At 38.8% G+C, this 27,974-nt stretch overlaps 1 protein-coding gene across 7 annotated transcripts in view; it reads right to left on the bottom strand.

Annotated features, from left to right (window-relative positions):
• SYNE2 (spectrin repeat containing nuclear envelope protein 2) overlaps positions 1-27,974 on the bottom strand; it is a 195,470-nt gene that overhangs the window by 121,316 nt on the left and 46,180 nt on the right. For 5 of the 7 annotated variants that reach the window (XR_012622862.1, XM_074820953.1, XM_074820954.1 and 2 more), the window contains exons 21-45: positions 27,608-27,742; positions 27,308-27,463; positions 25,902-26,113; positions 25,549-25,624; positions 24,312-24,430; positions 23,557-23,680; positions 22,521-22,678; positions 21,913-22,060; positions 20,110-20,708; positions 19,053-19,232; positions 17,921-18,071; positions 15,253-15,411; positions 14,394-14,555; positions 11,868-11,969; positions 10,374-10,574; positions 9,207-9,372; positions 8,336-8,448; positions 7,349-7,551; positions 6,867-6,986; positions 6,484-6,769; positions 5,509-5,678; positions 3,186-3,498; positions 2,294-2,458; positions 1,060-1,416; positions 425-559 (exon numbers count right to left, since the gene is read on the bottom strand). Coding sequence is in view for 6 of the 7 variants with exons in the window: in XM_074820953.1 (XP_074677054.1) it covers positions 425-559; positions 1,060-1,416; positions 2,294-2,458; positions 3,186-3,498; positions 5,509-5,678; positions 6,484-6,769; positions 6,867-6,986; positions 7,349-7,551; positions 8,336-8,448; positions 9,207-9,372; positions 10,374-10,574; positions 11,868-11,969; positions 14,394-14,555; positions 15,253-15,411; positions 17,921-18,071; positions 19,053-19,232; positions 20,110-20,708; positions 21,913-22,060; positions 22,521-22,678; positions 23,557-23,680; positions 24,312-24,430; positions 25,549-25,624; positions 25,902-26,113; positions 27,308-27,463; positions 27,608-27,742 (4,710 nt within the window). In the remaining variant the exon portion in view is untranslated. Of the gene's footprint in view, positions 1-424; positions 560-1,059; positions 1,417-2,293; positions 2,459-3,185; positions 3,499-5,508; positions 5,679-6,483; positions 6,770-6,866; positions 6,987-7,348; positions 7,552-8,335; positions 8,449-9,206; positions 9,373-10,373; positions 10,575-11,867; positions 11,970-14,393; positions 14,556-15,252; positions 15,412-17,920; positions 18,072-19,052; positions 19,233-20,109; positions 20,709-21,912; positions 22,061-22,520; positions 22,679-23,556; positions 23,681-24,311; positions 24,431-25,548; positions 25,625-25,901; positions 26,114-27,072; positions 27,126-27,307; positions 27,464-27,607; positions 27,743-27,974 lie in introns of those variants that run through there. The other 2 variants (XM_074820956.1, XM_074820957.1) reach the window with 2 other exon arrangements.

The following is a 27,974-nucleotide window of genomic DNA, read 5'->3' as shown; positions in this document are numbered from 1 at the left end:
AGTGAGTGCTCACATGATTTTTAATACTGTCATAGAAGTTTCTGCTTTGATACACTTGGCAACTCTAACTATTGATCTTGCTCCTTCTCCAGAAATCCCAGCACGGATGGTTTCCACTCTGATATTTTGATTGTCATCTCTCCCAGCTACTGTTACCACTCAATGGTCAGGTCAATGAGGGAGTTCTCCAAATTGTTGCCCTGGGGACTTGTAGAGATCATCAAATTGATCTCTTGCACACTTTAGATGTGCAAAGCTGAGGGGATGATTTGTAGAACATAATTTATCAATCGTTTAATCAGGTAAGGAAAATACATCCCTGTAAGACTACAGATTTTAAGGAATTACATTTGCATTTCTAGCGAACAGACACACACACACACACACATATACTGTCATGTATTAGAACATATTTGTCAGGCACCTGGATGGTCTGCCCCAATCTGTCCTTGCTTTGACGGATACCCTGTAATGGGCTGTCTGACAATACACTGCTTGCCTTCAAAAGCAGATCATTTTGCTTGTCTGTCTCGGACATATTTCCATTTACATCTTGACCCTAAGAGAAATGATATAAAAGAAAACCTGCTTGTATGACTGTAAACATTGTATTTTAACATTAAATCTCTGAATGGCAAAAACCATTATCTACAAAATCAAACAGGACAAATATTGTGCTGCAGATCTAAACAAGTCTTACTGGTTTAACAGAAGCTCTCGAAGTTCTTTGGCAGAGGTGCATCTGCAATTTTCTCAACCATACACCTTCTCCCTTTGTGTCCTCACCAAGGATACCTGCTCTAATTATGTGCAAGAGAAAGCTATACACAAGTTGTGTTTAAACAGAAAACTGCAGTTTTGAATAGACATTATTGGCCTGTTACAGACTTGTTAAAACAAGTTAAGGGAGCTCTTGTTCACATCTTTGATTTATACATATATATTTACGGAAGGCTTATTTTCAATGAAATTAAGGATGCAATATACAAAAGTCATTTGAGAGACAGATGCCTCTTTAACCAGTCTTCCTCTGCAATTACTGTCAACAAATATACTCACATCATGCATTTCCAAAGGCTCCTTTAACTCCACTGCTGTGTGGCTCTCTTCTGCAGCAACAGGAGTATCAGAAGTGATCTGTATCTCTCTCTTCAGCATTGTATCTGCCTTATCTTCCCTTTGTATTTCATTACCAAACTCATCTTTTAACTCAAGGGCTTCACTGAAAATATTTTTCTCCTTTTCCTTGACATTTTCAAGTCTTTCTTCCAGACTCCTGTGTTCGATCTGAAGTGTTTCAATCTCATCCTTAATAAACTTCTGTCCTGGTGAAGAGGTGTTTTGTTTAACAGTTTCTGCTAAAACCAAAATCTTCTTTAATGTGTCTTCGCATCGACTAAGAGGTCCTTGTTGTTCCTTTAAACACAAAGAAAACATTTTATTGAAAAGTACCTTCACTCAATATTCTTAATGCTAAGATCTGAAGTCAATCACTAAAATCATAAATATTTGTTGTGAACAATAAACTGTGCTGAAAAGTACATGCAGACCTATTTGCTGCAGGAAGTCAAATACTAAAACAGTAATTTTAGTCAGCCATTTTTATGAACAGAGAACACCTGAAGCTATGAGCATTACGGCAGTGATAACATAATCAGATAGTATGCTGTGAGGTGCATGGTGATATTTCCAAGTTCTGAACAGATAAACCTCTCCCTCTCCTATTCATTTTTACTTTTTAGAGGTATAGCAAATTCTGGCAGAAGGGGAATTACAGTGATCCATATCTGTGCTACGGTTTCAGCTTTCAGTAGCTCTTTATGCTCACAGCTACAAGACTGTTACCCATTCTGCCAAAGAGCAAAAGAATGTCTACTTATGCATGAAGGACACTTCTCAAATTGAATTTGGCTCACAGACATTTTCCTAAGCTTTCCGCTCTGGCTAATTTAAAGACACCTACTAACACCAAATTTTATGATCTCTTTCCTCATTATGCCCAGAGAGGGAAAAAAACTCCCAACCAACCAAATTAGAAGAAGCCTGTGTGCTTGAGCTAGGACAATTGTACTGTCAGTTCAGCTGACAGTAAAGGTCCACTCTGTGCATTAAGAGTGGCTTTAGGCCTACAATTATCTTAATAAAGGAACACCACATATACTTTATATTTTAGAAAGGTTTCTTAGTTTTTCAGTTTGACACCATTAGCAGTTCTCTTTTATAAATGTGATGGTTTCTACAAGCCCCTAGGGCATGGACCCGCTTTCTCCATGATGTAAAACCTGCAACATACCTGTGATTTCAACTGGCTTTGCTCAGCTGATGGTTGTTCCATTGCTGAACCTTCATGATCAGCAAGCTTCTCAGAGACGGTTTTCAGCTCAGTGCTCAGGCCTGTTACCATATCCTGAAACTGCTGGTGCTCTTGAACATGACTTTCCAACGTTTGCACTACTGCCTAGAAACCAAGGAGTTTCTAGGATTAGTTCACCATTAGTTCAAACAAATATAACTCATCCGCAGACTGTCACAGCTTTTCCAGGACTTCAGCAGCACAAAAAACTTACTTGTTTGCTGTAAAATATCCAGCTAACCACAGGTGCACGAAAAATATCTTACCCTCTTCCCAGCCCATCATGGACTCCACCATGAACTTCTAAATAGGGATGTTTATACTTCTAAAGGGGATGTTTTCCATTCAAAACTGATAAGAGATTAGATGTGAATGCCACATAGGGTGCAAATGCAATTTGTGCTAAACTGGGTGGAACCAGTAACAAACAAGATGCAGAAAAAGCCATTCAACCATCCTTCCAAAAGAAAAAAAACCCTACAATGTCTTGGAGATCATAGGAACAAATGCTTCATATTATAGCTATCTGAATCTGTTTATACAGGTACAAAATGTTCTTCATGCTTACCTTGGTCTCATTTGTTTAAACATTTATCCCTCTACAAAGCAGAAGGTGGTGAAAAATATGAGCTTCTAGTGCTCTTTTTCCCACAGTAAGAGAGAGAGAGAGAGAGAGAGAGAGAGAGAGGAATTCCCTGCCCTTCTACAGAGGAACTTCCACCACTCCAGTTTTACCCATAAACTTGCCAGCTGAATTCTACAGGCAAACAGTGAGAACTGCAATCAACAAGCATACCAATAATCTCATAAGGAAAGAGAGTGAGGTTCCAACCTGTAGCTGGCTGAGCAGATTTGCATGTTGCTGCTTTAATTCCAACCATTCCACCTTTGTGAAGCAGGGATCCCCAGTGTGACCCTGTAGGTGATCTTCCTGGCTTTCCAATTCATTAAATCGGGAAGTTAAGTCTTCTACTTTCTGCAGGAGGTTGGCATAGATTGTCAGCTGAGCTTGCTTCTCTTGCAAACCAGGCTGAAGGGCAAAACCAATCTCCTGTTGCTGTTTCTCCAGTTCAGTTAGAGCCAGCCTCAGATCTTCTTTGCTTTGCTCATATTGCTCCCTGTTGAACTGAAGTTGCTCTCGAGGGCTAAGAAAAAATACTGTGTTTAATAGCATTAATTTTTCTTTTATTCATTAGTTAGAAAATGTCAAATTGTGGACAAGTCAACCAATAAAAAGAATGTGAGCATACTGAATACTTTTCTTCAGGTTTTAAGTTACTGATAAGCTTTAGACTGGAATTTTCAAGGTGATGAAAATGAAAAACACTGAAGTTACTGCCGCTGAACTGGACTTAAATGCAGGACAAGTGACTAACCCTCTTAAACCTACACACCCACAGTTTCTGGCATCTGAGATGTGATGCTCATGCTCTGTATTTTTCTGCTTTTCATTACAGCAGAAGTTCTGTTTAAAAACTACAATATGGCTATGAATCTGTTTTCCTTGACAACTTCTTATGACAGTCTCCTGAAAAGGAATGCTCTACAGAAGATGGTTGAGATGGGGGTGGGGGAATGTTCTACAGATGCAGACAACAAAACCAGCATATGCAGAATGGGTCATGTTAGCACAATCCAGTGCCTTCTTTCCTGACCTCGCCACTGGATTTTGATTTGTGTGCTTTATAAGCATGAACACTGATCTGCTGCAGGTGAACACATCGCATTTGTCCACAGGAAATACGCAGCTACGATCAGTGAGACAAAAGTAACATTTGTATGTTCACATTTGGCGATGAAGCACAGATATTTTCCAGATGGAACTTAAATGCCAATATTTGAAAATATGATCCCACACAAACACATCCAAATAAACAAAGTCTGGTTATAATTCTGTAAAGTACAGCAGGATAAATGAGGACAAAAACAAAGCTTAAGTGTTTTGTTTTTTGTCCCTCAAGATTCGTATTTTTTGTCAAATGACAAATAAAGCATAGCCTCACATACATTAGGTACTCTTGCTTCTTAAGTTCCCTACTCCAGCTTCACACTGCTGTTGTTACCATGTCACATCTGTTATTCACAGGCCTGATCCTGCAAGGTCCTGAGCATCTCTTCAGACATGCTGAGCACCTCAACTCCTGTCTTCAACATACTGTGAAGAGGGTGCTCTGCATTCTGTTGTGTTGGATCTTATATAGCCAATGTTCTACCTTCCTGAATGCCACTTGTATTGCTTGTACTGAGTGCTCAGTAATAAGAAAAGACAACTGAATATTCTCAAAAACACTTATTTTTAATAATTAATTCCTGGGACATTTTTTAAAAAGTATACGGTAGGCCTACTCTAGCTTCCATTGATCTCAATGGCAGTTACCAGTGATTTTATTGAAAGTTCAGGGACATTACAGCAGACAAATATCTTGAAAGCATCTGCACGTGTATAATCAGAACTTCAGTTTATGTTTCACAACACACCTGGAATCATCTGGCATGTTTTAAAGGATCAGTTTGGCTCTCAGACAGTTGCCACAGTGCCAGTGACACTAAAGTGCCTTTGCTGACTTAACAATATCAGCTGCCACAGCCAAGAAAGACTCTCATAGAGCCAGAATAGACCAGGCTTTAAAAACTCTACTTTAAAAATTCCAGCCTCTTGGATTTACCTTAAACTGTCTTATGAAGCAGTAGGAATCTTTTCAAAGGTAGATCCCACCTCTGCTGGGGGATCATGCCTGGGGTACAGAGCCCAGATCACATTGCAGGGAAGGGCCACCACAGTGGTTAAATCAGTGTGCCCTCACTGCACAGTCTAAGGAAACAAGGAGCATTAGGTGCACATATTTTTTCTTTTTTTTTTTTTTACAAGAGTGGCTGAACTACTTCAGTAACAAAAGGGAATCTGAGGCAAGGTGGGCAGACCCTACCAGCTGTCCTGCCACCCTCCTTACACCTCCTGGCTACACCCCCCACTTGATCATTCAACCCAAACTGTGACATGCCCCTCCACAATACTGCAGAAATACAAGTATTTTTGTAAGTATCTTGTTCTGCCCCAAAGAACACAAATTCAATGGAGCTGGTGCAGGAAGAAGAGAAGAAAGTCAATATAGCAGTAAGTGATCTGTACTGCTTCTTGGCAAATTTCACATTACCTTCCACATTCAGTGGCTAGCCGACAGGCGTTTTCCCACTTGTTCTGGAGCTCAGAAATAGTCTGCTGAACCAATGTCTTCTTATTTTTCTCATTTCTCATTAAAGTTTCTCCCAGAGCTACCATGTTCTGTATTTTGGCCTCTCCTGCATCTTTGAGAGCTGTGATTTCCTGTATTAAACAAGAAGCAGAAGCAGTACCTAAACAACTATTTTTGGTTACAAAATAAAAGGTATTACCAATGATTTTTTTTCATACTTTGTACACTGCTGTTCAAGACAAAATAATTCTCCTTCCAGTATATCACATAACTGATACATAAACAGATAGATCATCTAGCTTCAGAAAGGCTGGGATACTGAGGCTGATTTATTAATTATTCTCTACATAACAAAACCAATATTGTTCTGACAAACAAAAAAATGCTCCAAATCTTAGGGAGAGATATTTATCACAATACTACCCCTTCCACGGAACAAAACATGTAAATCCCAGCATCCTCATTTCTGGCTACTCTGGTAGGCAGCCTCCTAAGTAGTAAGAGACAGAAGACACCAAAGAGGACACTGGAACCTGAGAGGCCCACCGAGGCAGTGGAGCAGCCCAGCACAGTGTCACTGCAGGACACTTGAGAAGTCACGCACTTTGCAGAGGCTCTCCAGATGCCCCAGCTACGTTCCTGACCTCCCTCTCCACCTTTGGAATAGGCTATAATGGGAAGGTGCACGGCCACCAGCACCTTATGAGTTCAGTGCTGCTCTACCCAGAGATGCAGCAGAGAATATCACCTTACGTGTGTAATAAACTATGCAAAACCCCCCAAGAAAAACCCAAACACCCCCCTGTCCCCAAATAAGCCACAAACCCACAGGCAATCAGTAGCGACAGTATCTTTTAGGAGGTACTGACTCATCAAGCATTCCTCCATTATTAGCATGACCTGTGAAGTGGAAAAGGAATACATTTAACACAATACCTTTATCTGATTAATCCTTTCATCTGATGGCAGCTCATTTTCCTGTGAACTCAGGTTATTAACAGCCTCCTCGAGTTTTTTGATCCAGCAAGAAACATCCTGGGCAAGTTCTTCAAAATTTTGTCCTTCCACTGGAAGTCTCTCAGTATTCCCTGCCATTTCACTTACATGTGCTATCAGTGTCTGGTACCTACTAATAAGATCACTCGCTTCTGCAATGGTTTCATCTGTCAGCCCAGCCTCCCTCAAGGAATTTGTTAGCTGAGCCATGGAGTCAAATGGTTTTCTGAAAAACACAAAGAATTAATAAACATCTATCTGTTGTAACAACATGGAGCAATCTTCTTTAGGAGACAGTTCTTAGAGACCAAAGAAAACAATACCTCTGTATTAACAATGTTTTATAGAAGTTTTCAACTTTTGTCTCATCTTTTTTGGTCTCTTCTAGTTTTAATTCCTGAGCAGTTAGCCATTCTTCCAAGACTGTGCTGCTTTCTTCAAGGCTAAAGAGAGTATAAATACAGACACAGGTCAAAATGAGAGGCATTACATGACTAAACCCTGCTGACAGCAGTGTTTTGCTGAAAAAGTAACATAAATATCATGCACCTGATCAAGCAAAGTTTTAAGAACAAGATTAGTTTACGTCACTGAAACTATCCATGAGCACATACTCCCATATGACACTGAGTCTGCTACAAAGCAAAAAAACACATGAAGCATACAACAAAACACTCACTACCCTTTATTAAAATACCATCTTTAATAAAAAGCAGAGTTGTTTGCCATTCACTATGGCTCTTTAATAATGAATCATTTTATATCACTTGTGATTAAAATGTCATAAACTACATTAGTTCCCCACCTACTGAGCTGATGGAGAGAAGCACCAAGTTCCTTTTCCCGTTTCTGACATTTGGAGATCAATCTTTGTAGTTCTGCTTCTTGATCTCTCACACGGCTGTTAAGGTGGTTAACGCTCGCTTTGGGCAAGTAATGCTTCACTTTATTCAATAAAGTTTTAACCTCTTGGATTTCTCTGTCTTTGCCTTCAGATGTTAGGAAGTGCTGAATAAGAGCACAAACATGAGATGCATTTGTCAAATTTGCTGTTGTATAATAGTTATTTATGTTACATGAGTTTTTCAACTCCTGTTATCTCCACCAATATTTTCTACAGCAATTCCAGTTCCTGAAAAGGAATATACGTTAATTCACAGTTTGCTGACTATTCCACTTGTAAATGGAAAAGTTATTGGTTTTAAAATAAGGAGAAAGTGAAGCAGACAACTTGGATTTTCTTCTCTAAAGTACAAATACACACAGAAGAAATAGGCAAGCAGCGTTCAAATCTAACACTGGCATCACTGTGTCTTCCTCCTGCCACTTAACTGTGACTGATTGCTTCTTGCAGATATTGTGGCTTTTCCATCTCCTTTAAGTTGATTCTGTCTGACTTAAGAGTGAAAATCTGGCTACAAAGAAGTGAATGCAAATTTTTCCACATTTGAGTGCAATGGGGGTTGGAATTTCATTTTACTTTCTACACAGTTGACATTCTACATCTTTGCACAGTGAAGTACTTGGTCAAGGTCCACTGATTTTCACTAACTACTGTCTGTCTCTCACTTGCCCAACAATGTCTGAACTTGAACACCGATACTCCATTTTAACAAAGTTTTATTTTCATTCCACTTATTGTCCTAATGCTTTAAGTTACATAAAATGTTCTTTGAGCCTCAAGTTACAAAACCACTGTAGGTGAATTCACTCCCAAGAATAGTCTCCTGTGTAAAAAAGTAAAACTTCAAGAACAATCAGCTTTAGAAATTAGAACATTTTAATACTTTACCTTTAGCCTCTGCAGTCTTTCTTCCAGTATCGGTTTTGTTTCTGAGGGGTCAAAGCAGTCCTTCAAAGACAGCTGAGTGCTGCTGAACCAGTCATTAAAATTCTTGCATTGACCTGAAAAAAGATAAATTCCAATTTTCTTCATTAATTTTATTCTGTAAAAGAAAATCCTATTTAACATTAAGATTTCAGACCATTCGTAATTACATTTATCAGTGCTACTGTCAAAGGTTGCTTTTGACTACAGATCATGTGACAGAGAATGCTGCAGTTCATACTTTATTTTTATCCAGTATTAATTGACAATAAACATACCTGTTCACTTAGCACAGTCTGCTATACATACCGCTTTTAGTAAACAAGACCTAGATTAGCCTATGGGCAAATTTCTCATTTCCACACAAATAAATATTACTCAAAAACTATCTGAAGATGAGACTACCTTTGGGCCTAATTCTACACCTGCACAATTCCATATCTGCATAAAACAAAAAGTGACTAATATTTCTATTCATTCTCACAACTAGGATTAAATAAAAAATGACTGGAAAAAATGAAAACATTTGATTGCTGTATTTTTAAATAAAATGTTCTGATATTTGTTCCTTGTCATCATTCTTTGTACTTCTTTTACCTATTTTTTAAAATGGAAAAATAAGAAACAAATCCTTTGATTCAGACTGAGTGGTTTGTTGGACTCAAAAGCCATTTTTACACAAATCTTTATCTTGTTCAGAACTCTGAAGCAGTTTGAGATATCGAAGCAGTTTCAGACACCAAACCAAAAATAAATTAATTGCATAATCTTTAAGTGATTATGACAGTCAATACAAACCTATAAATGTACATAAATGTATAATGTGTTCGCTTACGGTTCAGAACACCAATAAAGTGGTCTTGAAACACATGCTTCTTCTTGTTAAATAAATCAGTGACACATTTAAGCTGCTTATTTAATTCATCCACATCAGGACAATCCGTCTCTTCTTGGAGTAATGTCACATGATGTTCTTGCTGCAGAATTTTCTGGTGTATCTCCTAAAGTCAAAAAAAAGGACACCTGTTAATAAGAAAATTCTTAAGTGCAAGCAGGAGTTCACTGTACAGAGCTGCTTTAGTACAAACTAGAGTTTTGCAAAAGGGTTTGGTCCTGCCTACATGTCAAAATAATTTCTTAAAGTATATTGGCATTAACAAGGCAATCAGTAGGTAGATATAAGCACTAAACTCTCCTTGAGCAGTGTGTATACATCTGTAGGCATACATAATCACACATACTCACTCATGCACATTTTGGTATCACACAGAATGGATATGTAAAGTGCAAAGTAATATATTATGTTCCAGAGCATATAATACTTAGAAGCTACAATGCCTTAGCTGCCATAGGCACTATTCCACCCCTAAATCCCTTATCTATATGTCAAGTCCCTGTGGCTTGAAAGATAACTTAGAGGGAGCTGGGAGAATTAATTAAAAGCTATATCTTTCTTCCAATACCTGTGATTTCACTACCCCAGATACTAGTGATCTGACAGCCAGAATGTGCATAATCCACTCACTGCTCAACAGGAGGTTGAAATCTTGCCTGCCTTGAACCTCCAAGAAGGAAGCAGCTCTTTCTTCAACTCTCTCCCTGGTGCAAAGAGAATGATAAGTTGGCTGAAATTGCCTGCTGGGAGCTCCCCTTGCAGGAAGGCTCAAGTGGCACAAAGGCAACCTCTGTATATTACCCAGTCTTGGAAAAGATATAACCCAGTACCCCCAACTACTGCTTCAACATATCTTGGGTGGTATACTGTTGGTGTGCCTATCACTAACCATTTCCAATAGCTGCAATGGTTAACTAACTACATCTGATAACATTCAGTGAAAACAGGCTTTTATTTCATGTTTCTGGCAGCTTAAGGAAATATTCAAGCCAGGCTCTTCACTTGAGTTATTCTACAACTTACACAGGAGAAACACTTATGAAGACTTCCCTGGGAGAAAAAATAATGAATGAAGTTATAAAAGATGTGTAATTTGTGGCACAGTACCTCTAATTTAGTAAAGATCTCTAAGGTGTCAGAAGGAGATAAAGCTTTTAAAAGTGATTCAGTCATTCCAATCTGTGTCTTGGCCAGATCAAGATCTCCTTTTAGTTCTGCTGTATTCACGCTGAGTTCACTGGTCCTCTGCTTTGTTGACAAGAGCTCTTTTATTAGCTCCATTTTTTGCACAACAGATGATCTGATGACCTTAAAATTGGAAACAAACATATGTAAGATTTCCTAGAATATTACAGAACTCCATTACAGACATAAAAAGCAACGAAATGAAGTCCAGACGTTTCAATCACAGTTTGTTCCAGTTTCTTTCCCTTCCACTCCTCAAACTGAAAAATAATAGTATTTAAGCCCAGCTTTTCTGAGGAGGAGTGATCTCAGTTCATTTTTATTAGTGATGCATTTACCGGTGCTGCTTTACTAACAAATTTATTTGTCATCTGCTCCCAGCTGGATAAAGGCCTTACATGCGCTACAGCTACCATGAAAAAGAGGGTGCCAGCTCTCTCTGTACACACCTCCCTGCAGTGATCCCATCGGGGCAAATTCCCCACACTGATCCAAAAAACAGGCAAGGACAGCAGAGCACTGGGGAGCTCTGACTCGAGACTAGTCACTAAGGAGCAAGAGTTCTTTAACCTTATCCTTAAGGCAGATGAGACAGTAACTCAACGGGATCATGGCCACGTGCTGAAACATGACCTCAGGGGGCTCAGGGCATCTGGTGCTCCCCAGGAGCAGAGTGACACAGTACAAGGTTGCTGAGACCTTTCCTAAGCTCCTTAGATCACTTCACCCAGTGAAACTTCTCTGCGTTCACTGCCTGCTGAGGACAAACACACAAATAGCCAAACCAGGTCAAGCTCAAGGTGCATCTCACAGACACTGGGAGCAGATGCTTAGGGAACTGGTATAGGATCAAGGTAGGTTAACATGGTCTCAAACACTGCAGGAGGATTTGTTCTTTGTTGTGTAAAATTAACATGAAAAGAATAAGATTTCCTTGTGATATCCCAAAGGAAAACATCACAGTAAACACCACTCTATGCAAATAGCTACAAACTAACAAGCTACATTAAGCCATATCCAGGTAAAGGTACAGTTTAAAATAGACAGTCAGCATGTTGAGTTGCTGGGATCCCCAAAGGGATGACGAAGCCCATTGTGCCTTGTTCATGGCCAACAGCTAAAAGGCAGATATCACTGGCACTGGCCTCTTTCAGTAGGCCTACAAAACAGTTGGGTCAGGTCCAAGTCCCTAAAAGGCACAGGACTGAGAGAGACCTTTGTGTTTAAAATGACAGGTTTGTTCTAACAACTTGAGAAAGACAAGTGAAATGTCACTGCTAATAGTCAACAAAATGCCTTCAATTCTCTTTGGGTAGATTTAAGTCAAACCAAGAAATGATTGTGTCAAAGATGGTAGGAAGAAGCAGGAATGCAGTAATGAGTACTGGCGTATCAGCTGTAAAAGCTTCTTTGTACCTGTAGCTCCAGTGGAGGTTCATTACTATTCAGAAGTTCTTCTATCTCAGCCACTGTGTTGTCAAATTTCTGAAGTTTTTGCTCTTGGACTCGTAAACATGCCTAAAGGTGGAAAAAACACATTAACTGTGTTTCCCCCCAAATCAAATTTCCATGTGTCTGTTAGAAAATTTTATTACTAATATTCTGATTCTGCATTTTGGCATATAGAGCTCCCATAACTAGTCCATTTGCTGATTTTCATTTTAGTAATTTAGACTTTTTTTTGTATTAGAGTCATAAACACTCTATGTTTCTCAGCAAAAGCAGTTGTTAATGCAAATCTAACATAAATTCAATGTTAGTTGTTTTACTTCTATATTAACCTAAGTAAATTTGCAGGAAAACAATCTTAACTTTGTATTTATTTCTTGCTGATTCTAATAAAAAGGGATATTCTCAGACGTTATGGACTTAAAGTCAAGAATTGTCATCCTGATGGTGCACTTTGGTAGGGATGTAATAAAACACAACACATGCTGTAAACACTTTTTTTAATGTAAAACCTTTGTATATGAAAACACCTCTACTCATTTGAATGGATTTTAGAACAAGCCAGTAATATGAAAGTAAAATACCAGCTTCAACTTATGAAGCAGGATATATCCAAAATAGTCCTATTGTCTCATATTCCCATATTGATCTTTCAATCTCCCCCAGGACAAAGTATTCCTTTGCAGTCTCTGTACAAGCAATCATCAAAACCCATTCACATGCTACTGCCCTTGAAAGAGTTCCCATTTGCATACTGGCTACAGGGGAAAGCAGAACTTTTCTCACATTATTTATACTGAAATTATCTTTAAATATACAGTCAATCATTACTCTGTTCTTTTGTGACAGGCTTCTTGAAAGCACATGCACCAGTGCTTTGCTGGGCAGTCACAAAGGACCCTAGGTTTCAACCCTATGTAACATGATACACATTGCAACAGTTGGGTTTTTTTTGTAATTAACATTAATGTAGAGATGTTTTAGGATCAACAACAAGCAAAATAATAATAAATAGATAAATGATCCTGACACCCTCTGCACTTTAAATTGTTTTACAAAACTCAGTGCATTGAGTTCAGTTTTCTCTCCTTCTATTCTGCTTTTATAGTAGCTCACAGGAAATATGGCTTCTCTCTCCCTTGCCCTCTCCTCCCCTCTCTTTTAAGAGTTACTCTCTCACATGGGAGCAGCAGAATAACCTTAGCGTAGCCACCTCCAGCACAGTCCTTCCTAAGCACCAGTAGAGGCATGTCAGGGGCATGGTAACACCAGCCAGGCTTGAGCAGTTTTCAGGTAACAAAATGGCTCTTAAGATGCAGTTGCCAGCTGGTCTATTTTTACTGGAGCCCTCAGGGACTTGAACTACTCCAGGTACATTCTAATAATACAACGCTAAAGGTACTAATAATGTGACAAAATATCCACCTCTGCATACTATGTATACTCCTGTTTCACTGGGAAGATCTATATACAAAGAACACCTTGGCTTTTTACTGCTCTACAAATTAAAACAAATGAGCAGCACTAAAAGTAGAAGTAATGCTGCAAATAAGCACAATAAAAAACAGGGCATTTGTAGCATGTAAACACTGAGAAAAAACTGCCTGCATATTTTCAAAACAAGCGGATATAGGATATATTTATGTCTCAGCCTCACTCAAGCAGGAAATTATTTTTGTTTGCTAGATACTGGCTATAACTACAACAAAGCAGCGCAGCTGGTTGATTATGCCCTTAAAGTCAGAAATTAAAATATTTACCCCTGTATGTGAGGCTCTTCAATGGCATAGAGCTAGTGCATGTGTTTTTACACCCAACTGCACTCCGATAGCAAGAGTTAATGCTATAATCTGTGTGAAAGGGGCACAGGCAGCCTGGCTCTGCTGATGTCTGCCTGTATGCAGCTGCTGGAGACCCTTAGCAGCCAGCTCCTATTAAGGCTGCATTAAGTTACACTGGGGAGCACACCAGGACAAGGATCGCAGGAGCAAATAAGCCACCTCTGCAACCTCTCCTTGAACTGTGCATTGCCCAGCCATTTCTGAAGCTCCAGTATCTTCACTAATAGGCAACTTCTAACCGGAAAACTAATTACTAGCCTATACACACTCTCTTCCCTTTCTTGTCTAGGCACAAGGAAATATGTGCACCACTGTATTCTAGACTACAAGCTTTCCAGGCCTTCTCTTTGCTGTATGTTTGTACAACACAAAGGCATGAGAGAGCTTTTGTAGTCTAAAGCAGCATTTGCTTACATTAATTTAAAACCATTTAGTATACATACACGCTATCTATTTATTAGCTTCCAAGACCTGTATGCCCAATACATTATGAAATATCTTCAGTGAAACTATTCATGCAGATACAATTGCAAATGTTACAACTTCCTCTGCTTTTGCAGCGCTGGTATTTCTATGCGATGTGCATGTTTATATTCCAAAGTCCATATCAGTGCAGTATAAGTTAAGGGTAAAAAATTTCCATTCAAATTACCTTCAACTGCGTAAGGTCCTCTTCGGTCAGACAATGGTCTTCTGCGTTCTTAAGTTCTGCATTTGCCCAAGCGTCAATTGTGCCAGATAAACTAAGAAGTTTGTCCCACAAAGCTTGAGCTCTTCCCAAATTATCACAGTAGTTTTCAGTCTTTTCATTGATCTACCATGAGATTCATATACAGAAAACACACACAGATTTCAAAAATGTTGAGTTATAGTCTAAAAGCAAATGCAGTATAATAAAATCTGAGAAAGATGAAATCACCCATAAAAACAAGTGCAGCAAGGAAAAAAAAAAAATCTCATGTGTCTTCACAGTGAACTGGTCATGGAGAAGATATTTAAATCCCTGCCACACATTGCCAAACATACCAATCACAACAGCAGCTTGCCAGTTTTAAGGCAGGTTTAGGAAGGAGCCTTGCTCATTAATGTTTATCTACTCTCAGTAAATACCATCTAATCTCAGTATTGATGCAGTGCTTAGATCAACAGTGGCAAACATTTCTCACCAAAAGCACCAGCACTGTAATTCTCCAGATTGTCTCCAAAGTCTAAATCCACAGAAGTTGTTACAGAAGCTTACAGATTCATGCGGAAAGCACAAATATTACCTTTCTTCATTTCTTAGAATTATTTAATGTCAAGGAGTGCCCATGATATAAACTACCTGAGAGATCAGAAACATTATGCCAATAGACACTCCGCAAGCTCTGCTCTGGTAAACACTTGAATTTATCTCTTAAGAATCTTTGCCATATTGTACTTAATTTATTCCGAATATTACACATGCGTCAGAATCAATTACTATAATGCATAACAGATAAGACCACCCTGATAATTTACTTTTTACATACATCCAGCCATCTGTCCACAATAATGTTAGCCTCATTCTCGAACGGAGGCTCCTCAAAGCTTCTCATTTTATTGAGCTGGAATTGAAGGTTTTTGCAGATCTGATTTATTCTGTCTACATCTTCAGAGTGATCATTAAATTCCTCTTTTGCCTCTTCAATCTGTGAAAAAGACCAAATGGATATTTACAACCATGTTTACTTATGACTGTTTATTCAGCAAAACATTTTTAACTGATGTGCTGCTCTTTTTAGTTTAGAAAAGCACCAGCATTATACAAAATAGTTTATTTTATATAATATGATGAGACTGGGAATTTACCCTAAGTTCTTATATCCCTGTCATGCTGATAGGAACATTTTGTTGTTAGAAATCCATAACATTTTGTTATTGTCTGCAATACAGCAATACAGCTGAGTGGGTACTATGGATGATATATTTCTAAGAAAGTCAAAACCACAGTTTGCTTTAAAAGTCATAATTGCAAGATCCAAGGGGACTGTACATCCATACACAGAACCTCAGTTACAGAAATAAACAATGCACTACCTAATAATCATCTGAGATACTATTACAACTCTGAAAAATATAAACCTGGCATTCTGATCTCCAGGTTTTGAACTACTTTTTAAAAAAAGCTTAAATCCCGTTTAAACATAGCCATTGTCAAATATGCCATTGCCAGAAACTGAAATGTCCCTTTTTTCTACTTACTATTTAAATACTAGACTGCTCCTTTGTGGTTAATTGTACTGTCAGTGTTTACAAACAACATGGAAGCTCGCTGGAAAAGAAACACTGACCTCTAGTGTTAGGCAATTTGATATTAAAAGCTCTCCTTGTTTCCCAGAGACAAGAATTACACCTTCTCATATAGATACTGTCAGCCACTGAGATAAGGCAAGGGACGGCAGAGCAGCACTCACAAACCAGAACAAGGCAGAGAACTTTCTTTGCTACTATTTTATATAACTACAAATAACAAATCATCAGCACTCAAGGACATGCCTGTACTGTGCCACAGCTATTGCAGACCACAAGTGTGAGAGTGGGAATTGCAAAACTTAGGGTGAGGAGGAAGGGTTGTTACCAGCGAGAGGGGTCTCAAGCAAGGGCCAGGGTACACAGGTGATCTCCCTCTCTCCTGGAGCAGGACCTGAGTGATATGAGGTGCCAGAGGTCTCACTGGTGAAACCAAGAAAAGTCCCTGCCTTAAAGGGGGTGGGGGGCACACAGACAACATCCCGCTGCCTGAGGGAAGAAACCACTTACGTTCCTTCTTAAATTTAACCATGCCAGGCACCACCTGAGAGCAAAGGTTCCTGAATGATATGGGTGATGCCTCATCAGGAAGCCTAAAAATGGGATCTGAACAACCAGGTTTATAACCCAGTCAGGAAATATGAAACCTGTACAGTAAAATGGTCATGATGGACATGCTGCTGTTTGCTAATCCATTATCCATGGACAGCTATGTCCAGTGGTTGCATTCATTTAGCCGAGAAGAATGTAGCCAGCTATCAAAATTTGTCTGAAAATGTGATAAACTTTAAACTAAATGAGGGGGTGTCCAGCAATACCTGCTCATTCAGTCTGATCAGCTAATGTAAAAGCTACTGCAAATGTTTAACTGTTATCAAAGACAGCATGGAACAAATGTTGATTACAGAGGCCAAGGTTCTTATACAGAAGGTCTGTCTTCTAAGTAGGTTTGTAACATAGGAGAAGTGAGAGAAGAAATACCAAACTATGTTGTTATGGCTTCTAACTGCCATAACTCAGCAAACTCAGTGTGAGGGCAGAGATTCTTGCAGCAAACGTAACCAGCTCAATAAAATACTGTTCCATCAGCCCAGTCAAAACCATTTTGGCCTCCAGAAGTCCACACCCCAAGGCAGCACATGCTGGCAATCCCCAGGCTGTCTGTGAGTCAGGTGGCAATGACATACAGTGAGGTACACAAGCTCCAGCCCAAGAAGCAGGATAGATCCGTCATGGCCCAGTCTCTGAGCAGATGTGCCACGCTGACACAGCCTTACGGCTCCTGTTCCTGATCCTCCTTGCTGAGGGCTAGCTGAAGGCCTCGGCACAGCACTTGCACGGTGTAGACAAACCCCGCAGCCCTGCCTGGGACCCAGTGACACAAGCAAGGAGAGCATACAGATCTAAACTCTTGGCTATAACCCACAGCAACAGCAGAGAAACAAGCAGCCCCAAAGAGTTGCATTACCTACTATTTTTAAGTGGTACAACATTTTAAAGTATCTTCTTAGCAACAAATGAATTTGCTATTTTTGTGTATTTACAAACTGCCCACTGTAAGTTTTTTAACTTGGTAGAAAATATAGAAATATTCTAAAGGGTATGGATGAATATGCCTGATTTCAAAATGTCTTTCTGGTTAAGACAGGATTTCATCTTACTTTCACACTAGATCATAGTTTTTCTATGTTTTTGTTTTTTTAAATCCCTCCTCTTTAACAAGACCTTGATTCACTGAGCAAAGCTTGAAACAAAACCAGGGTATGGTCCCTAAATGTATTTTGGAAGTCAAAGTGAAAGCAAGGTCTTAATATTTGCCCTGAAGACTGAGTGTACAAGGGCAACCCTACACCTGAACGCTCCCAAGAAAGGCTTTTCCTTCCTCTCCAGTAAGTTCTTGTTACTCACCTTTGCTATTAGTCTGTTCAAATTCTCCTTCCCCATGTAAGAAGTTTGCTGTGAAAGCACAATCTCCTGTTTCTGGATGATGCTGGTCAGATTAGTTTTGCAGCTTTGATATTGCTTCAGGAGTTCCAGAGCCCTTGCACACTGCTCCTGGCTATTAAAAAGAGATGCATTATTTATGGCCTAAGCATAAAGCAGTCGCCTCAACCTCTTGTCTGCTTCCTTCTCCTATATTCAAACATGTGGGGAGTTTGACTACTATGTTTGGAAGAGAGAAAAGGGGGGATAAACTGTACCAGTCATAAACCCTCAATACTGTGTGACACCTGGTGTGGTATTTGGATGGGTTTTGGAATCAGAAATGCCCTTCACCATCATATGCCTCTGATTCACATGTAGCTGTGATGTGACCTGAGCAGTTCTGTTTATATGATACTCTCCACCTGAAAGGTGAGCTCAGACACCAGTAAACTGAAATATAATGTGCAGCAGATATCACAACAGCTTGGGTGGTGGACAGTGGGAAATCCCACCTCACGCCAGCCTTCAGTGGGATATGAAAACAGATTACTCCCACTGACACCTGTGCAAGACATGAGGATTAACCAGAGCTGTGCCAGTCCGTGCAAAGCCTCTAGGCATCTTTACAAACTGTAAGAGAAGGACAGATGCCCTGGATGATCAATCACAGCCTTTCACAGTCCCCACTCTCAAACCAAGCTCCTTTAATCTTTTTCTGCATGAGACTGTTTTCCCAGCTGTCCTCTTCCATTTGTTTCAGTTTGACTTTTCTTTTTGAATGTTCTGGCATGAAATTCACAGCAAATATAGAAGCCACATCATTCCCAGCAGCGTCCAGGTTTTTCTTTTGGATACCTATTAAGTCCAACCCATCACTGAGTAGCTGCTGAATTATGGATGGATGTCTTAAAAATATATAAAATCAATGAGCTCTGGCTGCAAACTTCTATGTGCAATTCTTGGCTTTATGACAGTTTACAGCATCCTAATAGTAACATTTGCTACCACATCAGTATTTCATTTAAAGTATGGTCTAAGGCTTTTTTGCCATTTCATTTTACAAGGAAACTTCTTACGTGTACAATACTACTTTAAAATCAGCTTTTCTCCTTACCATTCAGCAAGTAAGAGTTTTGTATCCTCCCATAGCCTCTCTATAACTCTGCACTGTTCATTTGCTTCCTCTGCTTTTTCCTCTTTGATCTGTGGGAGCTTATTAGCAATTTCTCGCATAGGTTTCATTTCAACAGCAGCACAATCCAATTCCTTTTCCAATTCCATTAACGATTTTATCCTTTATTAGAAAAAATGAAATACAGCATTATATTAAAGTCTTTGATTTTTTTCCCTGATGTAATTAGCAAGTTCACTAGAAATTCATCCTGAGCTGCACATATTGACTATATTAAATGACATCATAAAAAGTCTAACTGGATCTTCAGTTCATGTAATTTGACACAGTCCTTCAGATAAGTTATGGACCTAAGCCCTTTGAGAAAGCAATCCAAAATCCTAAAGGCCAATAGGGTCTGTATGAACATAGTGAATGATTTTTTACTAAAAGGTAAGTGCATTCTGGCTATCCTAAAATATGGTCTAAGACAAGAAGCTGTGCCATAGCGTGGGATTTCACAACTTAAAAAATGGCCACAGTTTATAAGCTCCTCTCCCCTCCCTTTTTCCCTCCACATAAACCGTAGTGAATTGTTTATTCATCCTTTGCGAGGCTGCAGAGAGCTCCTCTGAAACAGTACTGGAGACATACAAATCATGTTAGCAGGTTTCTTGGGGTGTGGTAAAATAACACACGACTTCTATGCTGCAGAGTTTCAGACCACATGCATCAGTGCTCAGCAAGAAGACCCATCTCCCTGTTTGACAATTTTCTTACTGAAAACTAGGATCATAACAATCAACCTCCTTTTATTTTTTCTTCATCAATGCTGCTTCAAACACACACATACATAGGACTTGAAAAGAAAAGACAAAATGGAGAGGGCTTCCTTATTTAGGCTGCGATAGAACGAATAAAATCTAAGTTCACAGCTTCTTTCAGTGCTCCACAGATACTTCGGGACACATTTAGGTTTCAGTGCTCTACTGTGAAGGGGCCACAGGTCCTCTGAGTTCACTGAAATTATGAAATCAAAAGAGCTTAAAAAAGAATTCACCTTTGTTGAATAGCTGGAATTGTTGGATCCTTCAAGCCTATTTTGTTAATTCTGTCACGTAGATCCTGAATGTTTTTAAGAAGTTCACTATTTTTTGTGGAAAAAATCTTGTATAAGTCTCTTTCCTCTGTAAGCATCTGTTCACTTAAGGGATCATAAGTCGCATTTAGCTCTTCAGATAAAGTGAGAACAAGGTTTTCACAGCAAGTCTTTCTTCCACATTCAGCATCTTCCAAACAGATATCAACTGTTTTCAAGCGTTCATCCAAACATTTAGCCTCTTCTGTCATGTGAGAAACTTCCTGTGCAGCCTCTCTCAATGCTTTTCCCTGTACTTCATGTTGACCTGGGGAATCTGTAAGACATTTGATGGAAGACTGAATCTTCCTCAATGAGGCCATAAAAGCTTCAAGATCTTTAAGGACCGTCTCGCGGATCTGCATTTTATGGCTCATTTCTTCAAGCTGGTTTTGATAGTAAATCATAATTTTACTTGCAGCTTGCAGATCTATTGGATTAAATTCATCTCTTGCTGAACAATCTAGGTGTTCCAATTGTTTGCACACTTCAATCTGATTTAATATGGATCTCTGTAGCTCCTGAAATTGAGAGAACGACCAACAATGTTAGCAAGTGAAAGAAAACCTGTATCCTGCGTTCAAGCTGAATCTATGACTGAAAAACAAATTATATTAGCTATAAAATAAATATGCTAAACAGGGTGGTTAAGAACATAAACCTCTTTTTTCCTACTCTGAACTTTGGTAGAGGGAAGGAAAAAGAAGAAAAATCAAATAAAATGGTATTCCACACACAGGGAACTTAGTCAGCACCATAGAAAACCCAAGCCTCTTTCCAGCAATCAGACAAAAAGGAGAGAAAGATGATGAGAGTCCTGGGACTGAAACTGGCAGGCTCTCTCAGTGGGAGATCACTCAGAGCACAGGCGAGCACACAGATGTTTGTTAGTCTGCCATCTTTTAAGTCCTTTATGCTATACTTTTGGAGGAGACTTACACACTTTTAAAAATCTCTTGGTGAAGTCTGCATGCTATCTGGTTACAGCCCTCAGACAAACACCAGTGTGTCAGCATTGTGAAACTCCAAATGGGCAGAGAACTGAAGAAAAATTCGGGGTCCTTCCAGCCAAAGAGAGTCATCTCTGTCAGACAGAGTGCACATGCCCTCTGCCCGACAGCCTGAGAGACCTAAACCGTACTTCGCTCAAGAGCCAAGGGCAGACAAATGCAAACTTTCAGTTCTGCGTAGCTGTCAGTGTGCTCAGCTCGGAGTGTATGTCAAGAACAAAACAATATTCACCCTGCCTAATAGACAGACCCGAGGCATAAGAAAATGATACCAGATGACCACGTTATTGCATACATGCAGAGCTTCCAAACCCATTCTGAGGTGTGCTTAGCTAGATACCTCAGCAGATGTGACACAGGCAGCTTAGCTTAGCCTAGCTCACAAATTAACACCACATTATGTATATGACTCTACAAAGTGATATAAAGCCAGGTGGGAACACTGTAAACCCGGATCAAAGGAAAGTCCTAACCTAAGATGAAATGTTCACGACCATGCTTTTTACATTAGAGCCTACTGAGGGTCCCTGGCTGGCTCTACGGGAACAATGATATTTAAAGCAAAGGGAGTAAAATGCTGCTATAGACTTTAGAAGGTTTGGGAAGTCTTGTGAGCTGTCCCAAACTCCTGAGTGAAAATCCCATTAAGTCCTCTAGTTCCTAGACATGATAAAAACTATTCTGGCTAGGGTGTGGTCCCTGCATTTTCCCTTACCTTTAGTTCCCTATAAGCAAGATCACTATTCATCAGATTAAACTGCTGGATGTCCTTTTTCTTAAGTCGCTGATCTAATTCACATAGAAGAATGGATTCATTTTCTATTGGCAAAACAATTTCCAATGCAGTCCTTAAAGAGTTTGTTCTACGAAAAAGGTAACAAAACATGAACTGGGAAAGCAAGCAAGAAAAGACACTTAATATTTTACAGCACAAAATGCCACAAAGATAATGTAATTGATTGTCTAACAGATCTAATCCTCCTCCTCCTGAGGTCAAAGGAGTTTTTGCATTGATTAATAAGAAAAGCAGTATGAATCCCAGTGAATTTAACCAAAAGGTTGAAGGAAATAACAATAAACTTGGGAACACTGCACAGTGATGTTACAAAGATCTGGCTCTGTGCTTCTTGGAGAGATTCACACTATCTGCAATGTGTATACGAACCAAGTATAATTAAGCAAAGCTTAATTTTATGCCATTTAAAAAAAACCCCATTAAAAACATGCAGATATTTTCTGCAATGCACACTATTCCCTTCACAATACACACATTAGTTAGAATGAACTATTCCTTAGCTAATATCACGAAGTGTTATTTTATACCTGGTACTTATAATATCCTGAAGCTCTTTCCATTCTCCTTTTAGTTTGCTTCTTGTCTCAGAGATAGCAGTCTGCTGTACTTCATCCACAAGATCTTCTAAGGTAGATGAGATGTTATCCAATTGTGTCCAACCAGAATTGGTTTCAGTCTCTATCACCTAAAAGATAGGCAGCATTAATTGCATTAATATGAATCTGTATTTCTCAATGGACTTAACAGCTCATAAAAATACAGTCACAAGAGTCTTTACAGAAAAATTGAAAACATCACCTGAAAGTAAAAGTATTTATTGCTTTCTTTTTCTTTAAGACTCCATTTTTAGCTGCATGCAAATCTCTACCAACCTTTTATGATGAAAATTTCCATGTCAGATATATGCCTTGGCTACATTTTATAAAAGGTTCAGCCATTTTTACTACAAGAATGAATGGAAAATATCTCAACTTAGCTATGATCAAAAGAACAAAAACCAAACTGAACCAAGTTCTGAGATGCTTAGATAAGCTTTGTACTTCTTTCAAGCAAGGACTTGAAAAATTGCGGTAATAAATTCTCCAACATCAATTATGTGCCTTTTATCATCCCCTTAAGGTTCTCACAAACCTAATCAAGTTATAAGTCCTGGAACAGTTTCATTCTGCACTTACACCACTGTCATTGATGGTTCAACTCTGACAACTCCTCCAGCCCTGACCATGGTCCATTACTTACCACTCCTGCTGACAAAAGCAAAAAAAGCTCCAGCAAAAAAAGCTGCTTTCCATAGTTATTTTTTTCATTAGACCTATTTCAGCCTGCAGATCACAAACTGAAAGCCACCAACTTCTTTCAGCAACACTTGCAAAACTTCACTGCTAAGCAGGAATGCAGTTCTGCTGAATGCTAAACCCTTGATTTCCCCTCTACTTCTAATAAACCTGGTTGTAAGGATGCTCCTTTTCCCCTGGCAATACAGATAACACAGAGAGGTGAGAGCTCTACATGAGAAAATAACAATTTAGGCACCAAGTATATTTTTAAAAGATGAATGCTTACCTGTAGTTCAAGCAGTTTATTCTGAAAGCATGAAGTGCCTTTTATTTCCTCAGTAAAGCCAGATGCTACTTTATCTCTGCTGATTTGTAAAAGTTCCTCCAGGTTACTTCTTTGTGTGTTATAGCTAAAAAAAGATGCAATCACTTTCAGAGAGAATATTACTTCTAATTTAATGGAACATGGCAGGGTTTGGGACTTGCTGACCAATAGATTACCATATAAAATAAGCACAGTCAATTGCACATGCATATTTCTACCTAAGTCCCAAATGAATGGGCATAAATGAGCAACATAAAAGAGCTGAGAAATTGCTCACCTGGCTAATTTTCAAGTATGAATGCCTGCCTGCATTCTCCAGATTCAGTTTTATGAACATAAAAATGTCAGTTCTTTAAAAACTTGACACATTTTTTTTTTGATTTTGCAATATTTGAAGTTATTGCTAAGGCAGATACAGCTTTTTCTGGCCCAAGAAAAGAGCAGAAGAAAAAGTTTTATAGCTTATAGTTATATATAACTATAAACTTATAGTTTTATATAAGTGTTCTTGCTACAAAATCCTAATGTTTGAAGCATTTAGCTACTATAGTGCTTCCTTATCAATTGTAGAGCAATATTGAGTAAACTCTAGTAGAACAGGAACAGAGTTCTGCATAGCAAAAGTGCACCCTATGTTTGATACATTCAATTAATTTACAAATGTCTAGCATAGTATCATCTCTTAATATACATGCATTTTATCCTTTAAAAATTACCTCTCTAATAAAGCTGGTATGGGCAAATCATTGTCTTCCTCTAATTTCTTTGCACAGCTTTCTCCATTGTGATGTTTCACATCTGGTTCCAAAACTATATCTGCAGCAGATCTTGAGGTCTGAGTAAAAATAAAAAAGGTAACAGTGACCTCTACGTCATGCTGTGTTGATACATAGTGAAGACAACAGACATCTGTGAACTCCTGAAAGAAACAATTGCTTCATGTGTCCCAAAGGAAATGAGAGATGCCATTCATGAATACAAGATGTGTTTAAACTCAATCATGAACCAAAAGTGCAAATTTTTGAACACTTGCAGCCAGGTCATTCATTTCTTCCACAGATACTGGGTCTTTGGCAAGCACAATCCACTTGTGCAAATTTTTGCTGCAGCTCCATGGATGTCCTTGGGCAACCACAAGCACTGTCTTCTGCAGCTTTTGTCAGGCTGCTCATACCAGACGCCTTTGTATGTCTCTTGCCCTTGATTCCAGGATATACTCTACTCCTCAGTTTGCAGCTGGCTGACGTTAGTTATGCAATTCATACTTGGATTATTCATGAGAGAACAGATTTCATCATTGTATCAGGGACTGTATTAGTAGCCTTACAAGAGATCTCCCTTGATAACAGACAACTCTTACGTATCTTCATACTTTATGTAAATGCAGTGGGTCTCTTCCTATAAGCCACCAGTCTGGAGGCTGGCTGATGAGCTGTCTGCAGCCTTACTTGCATGAATGTTTATCCTAAACGAGACATCTTCTGCAGCATATAAATGATGAACTGTAGTATCTTATCTCTCTGAAATGATTTCTAAGAAGTTATATGGGTTCTGGTTTTCCCTGTATTTTTCTAAAGCAAATGCCTCCAAGTCTTCACTATTTTGGCTCTCTGTGTCCTCTGAAACTTGTTCAAATTATTGGGACACTATGGGGGATTGCACCTGAACACAGCTTCACACATGAGTCCTCCAGCTGAAAACCACTCTTTAGAAAAATATAATGCAAGGTTGGAGACTCACATCTCCTCGGGATGCCTAGTGCTGTTCCTTGCATGTTACTTATTAATATTTACTTAGTCTACATTCCCAAGCACAATGGGGTTTTGATGTTTGACCAGAGGCCTGAGGTCCTACCACAATAAGAATAGTAACAGAAATAATCAGTTTTCCCTTTTGCCATTGATCTCCCCTAGACAGAGCACTGTTTTCTAACAGTAAGTATGGGCTTCTTACCTCCTGTACTGAAAGGATATCAAGTTGTTGAGAAGAACCAGGCTTTTCTCCATTCTCAGAAGCAACAATGGAGTTTCTACGGTTTAAAAGACATTTCAGCTTAAGAACAAAATATGAAATACAAAGAGAAAAAAAAAATCCTGGCTAATGATTAAAAACAGTGCAGCTGTGATGAAGGGTGATAAAACACTGCACTTGCTAGTTTATGAAACTTAATACTAAATGTTTAAATGTACAGTTGCCCATAGTAATGTACATAGTAACATACTTGGTAGTACATTTACAATATAAAAAAATTTATTCATGTATCTGATTTCTAAGAAGCTACAACACATCATGCACCAGTCACCCACTCTTTCTTAGATGACTGTCCTTCTCCAGCATGAGACAGCAGGGCCGTGTAAGTATCTGCCACGATTTGTTGAATCTTTTCAAGCTTTTTTTCACAGTCTGCAATCAGTGTCTGTATGTCTGGGACAGTTTCTTCTGATAGTCTTCCCAATATTTTAAGGTCTTCTAATGACTTGCTAAGTTCCCTCAGGCTGCCTTCGTGTGAAAAAAAGGCCTAAACAAAGAAAAACAATATAATAAACTCATGTTAAGTCATAAGGATATGCAATTATTCTCATACATTTTTTTTCTATTTCTGTTGTCTTCTCAGATGAGTGCACTTAAAGCATAAGCTGCCAAACCGGGAGAGAAACATTTATTTTCCCTTGATTCTTTTATGCATAGAGACAGGAAAGAAATAAGGATTTCTGGCAACATGTTCCCCAGCTGCATTCATAAGACTATACTGACTCTTGCTTGATTTTGAGATTCATTACATTACTGCAATTTTAGTTACTTTGGTACCAAGTTCTCTTCACACTGACATCAGATATACATGTCCCATTGACTACAGAAAAGCAGAATTGGAAAATGTATTTAAAATATTCCTCATCCATAATTATACTTTCTAGGGTGAAATCATGATGTACTAAAAATCTAACAAAAATATGAGCAGAAGGAATACACCTGAGAATGGTTATTTCTCTTTACTCTTGCATATGTAATATTTGCTGAACATGAACCCGTGAGAAGCAAACACTAAAACTCCACTGAATTCAGTGAAGACCAGAATTTCATCAGGAGAGAAATTTCCTACTCTTATAAATGGTAAACTGGCCACATCAATGCATCTCAAAGAGGAGGATGAAGGAAAATACCAGAAGCAATGAAGTGTAAAACCCATTGCTTATGGAATACGTATGATTCACCATGACTCACCCTGGCAAGTAAAACATGAACATCTCACGGCTAACTCTGCTGTTAATTTATATACAGCACAAACACAGAGGTAAAGTGTGGCTATTTCACTGTGAGAAGATACTCTCACCTGAAGGCACCTAACACCATCTATGCAACTTTAACAAATCAAGGGAGTCACAGAACACACAATCATTTCTCATTTTTACACTTTGCACAGCTAAATCTGTTTTAATGCTTCAAGGCTATCTTAAAAAAAAAAAGGAAAAAAGATACCATCCACATAACACGGAGGTAATTCTAAAAGTCTGCAAGGAGGCTAATATCCACAGTCAAAAAAGGTAAAGAAATAATTTGGGTGGCGTCTTTGTTCTATGTTTACATAACACGGAGCACAAGGGTCCTGTTCCACAAACACAGGCTGCAATAATGTACCTAAAAAGGAGAAAGAATGACAGACAATGCATTCACAAAGAGAGGTAGGTGAGCAGAAAAGGAGTGTGGCAGGTACCTCATGTTCCTTGATGAGCCCTTTGGTTTTGTCCATACTTAGGAATTTCTTCTCTTTGCCTAACTGCTTATTGATTTTTTTTAAAGTTGTGTTAAAGTTCTTTTTTTCCCTTTCTACTATGAGCTGGACACAGGATATAATTTCATGATGAACTGCCTGCAAAATTCAAAATACATTATCCCTGTGAGATGGTATTACAAAGCAAATAAAAACCTCAGAACATATTGTGACAAAAAAAATGTTTTTCAAAAATGCAAGGCCTAATGAGGACAGTGGATTCTCCTTCCTATATTACCTTACCTCCCATCTTTTACGAACATCTTCACTCTTTTCTTCCACTACCAGCTTTTCGCAATCAGATGAAATATTTTTCAGTTGTTCAGCTGCTTTCAAAAATTTGTTGAGAACTTTATTGTCCAGAGCATTAAAAGCTTCCTGCAAGAAAAGCATTATAATGAAAAATAAACAGAACTGAATGTAGCTTATTTACCTAATAAAATTACATCAGTAGCATACAAAAATCACTCATGAAACACGTATACATTGTATGTATGGGCTGCAATGGCCCTTGCATTGGTATGAGGGCATTCTCCACCCTTGCATATCTGCAAAGTGGTTGCAGACAATATCGGTGTACATTTTTTGGAGAAAAGCAGATGTTGTTCTT

The sequence above is a fragment of the Strix aluco genome, chromosome 4 (assembly GCF_031877795.1).
Source record: "Strix aluco isolate bStrAlu1 chromosome 4, bStrAlu1.hap1, whole genome shotgun sequence".
NCBI classification, from domain to species: Eukaryota; Metazoa; Chordata; class Aves; order Strigiformes; family Strigidae; genus Strix; species Strix aluco.
This window is presented reverse-complemented; position numbering and strand designations above follow the sequence as displayed.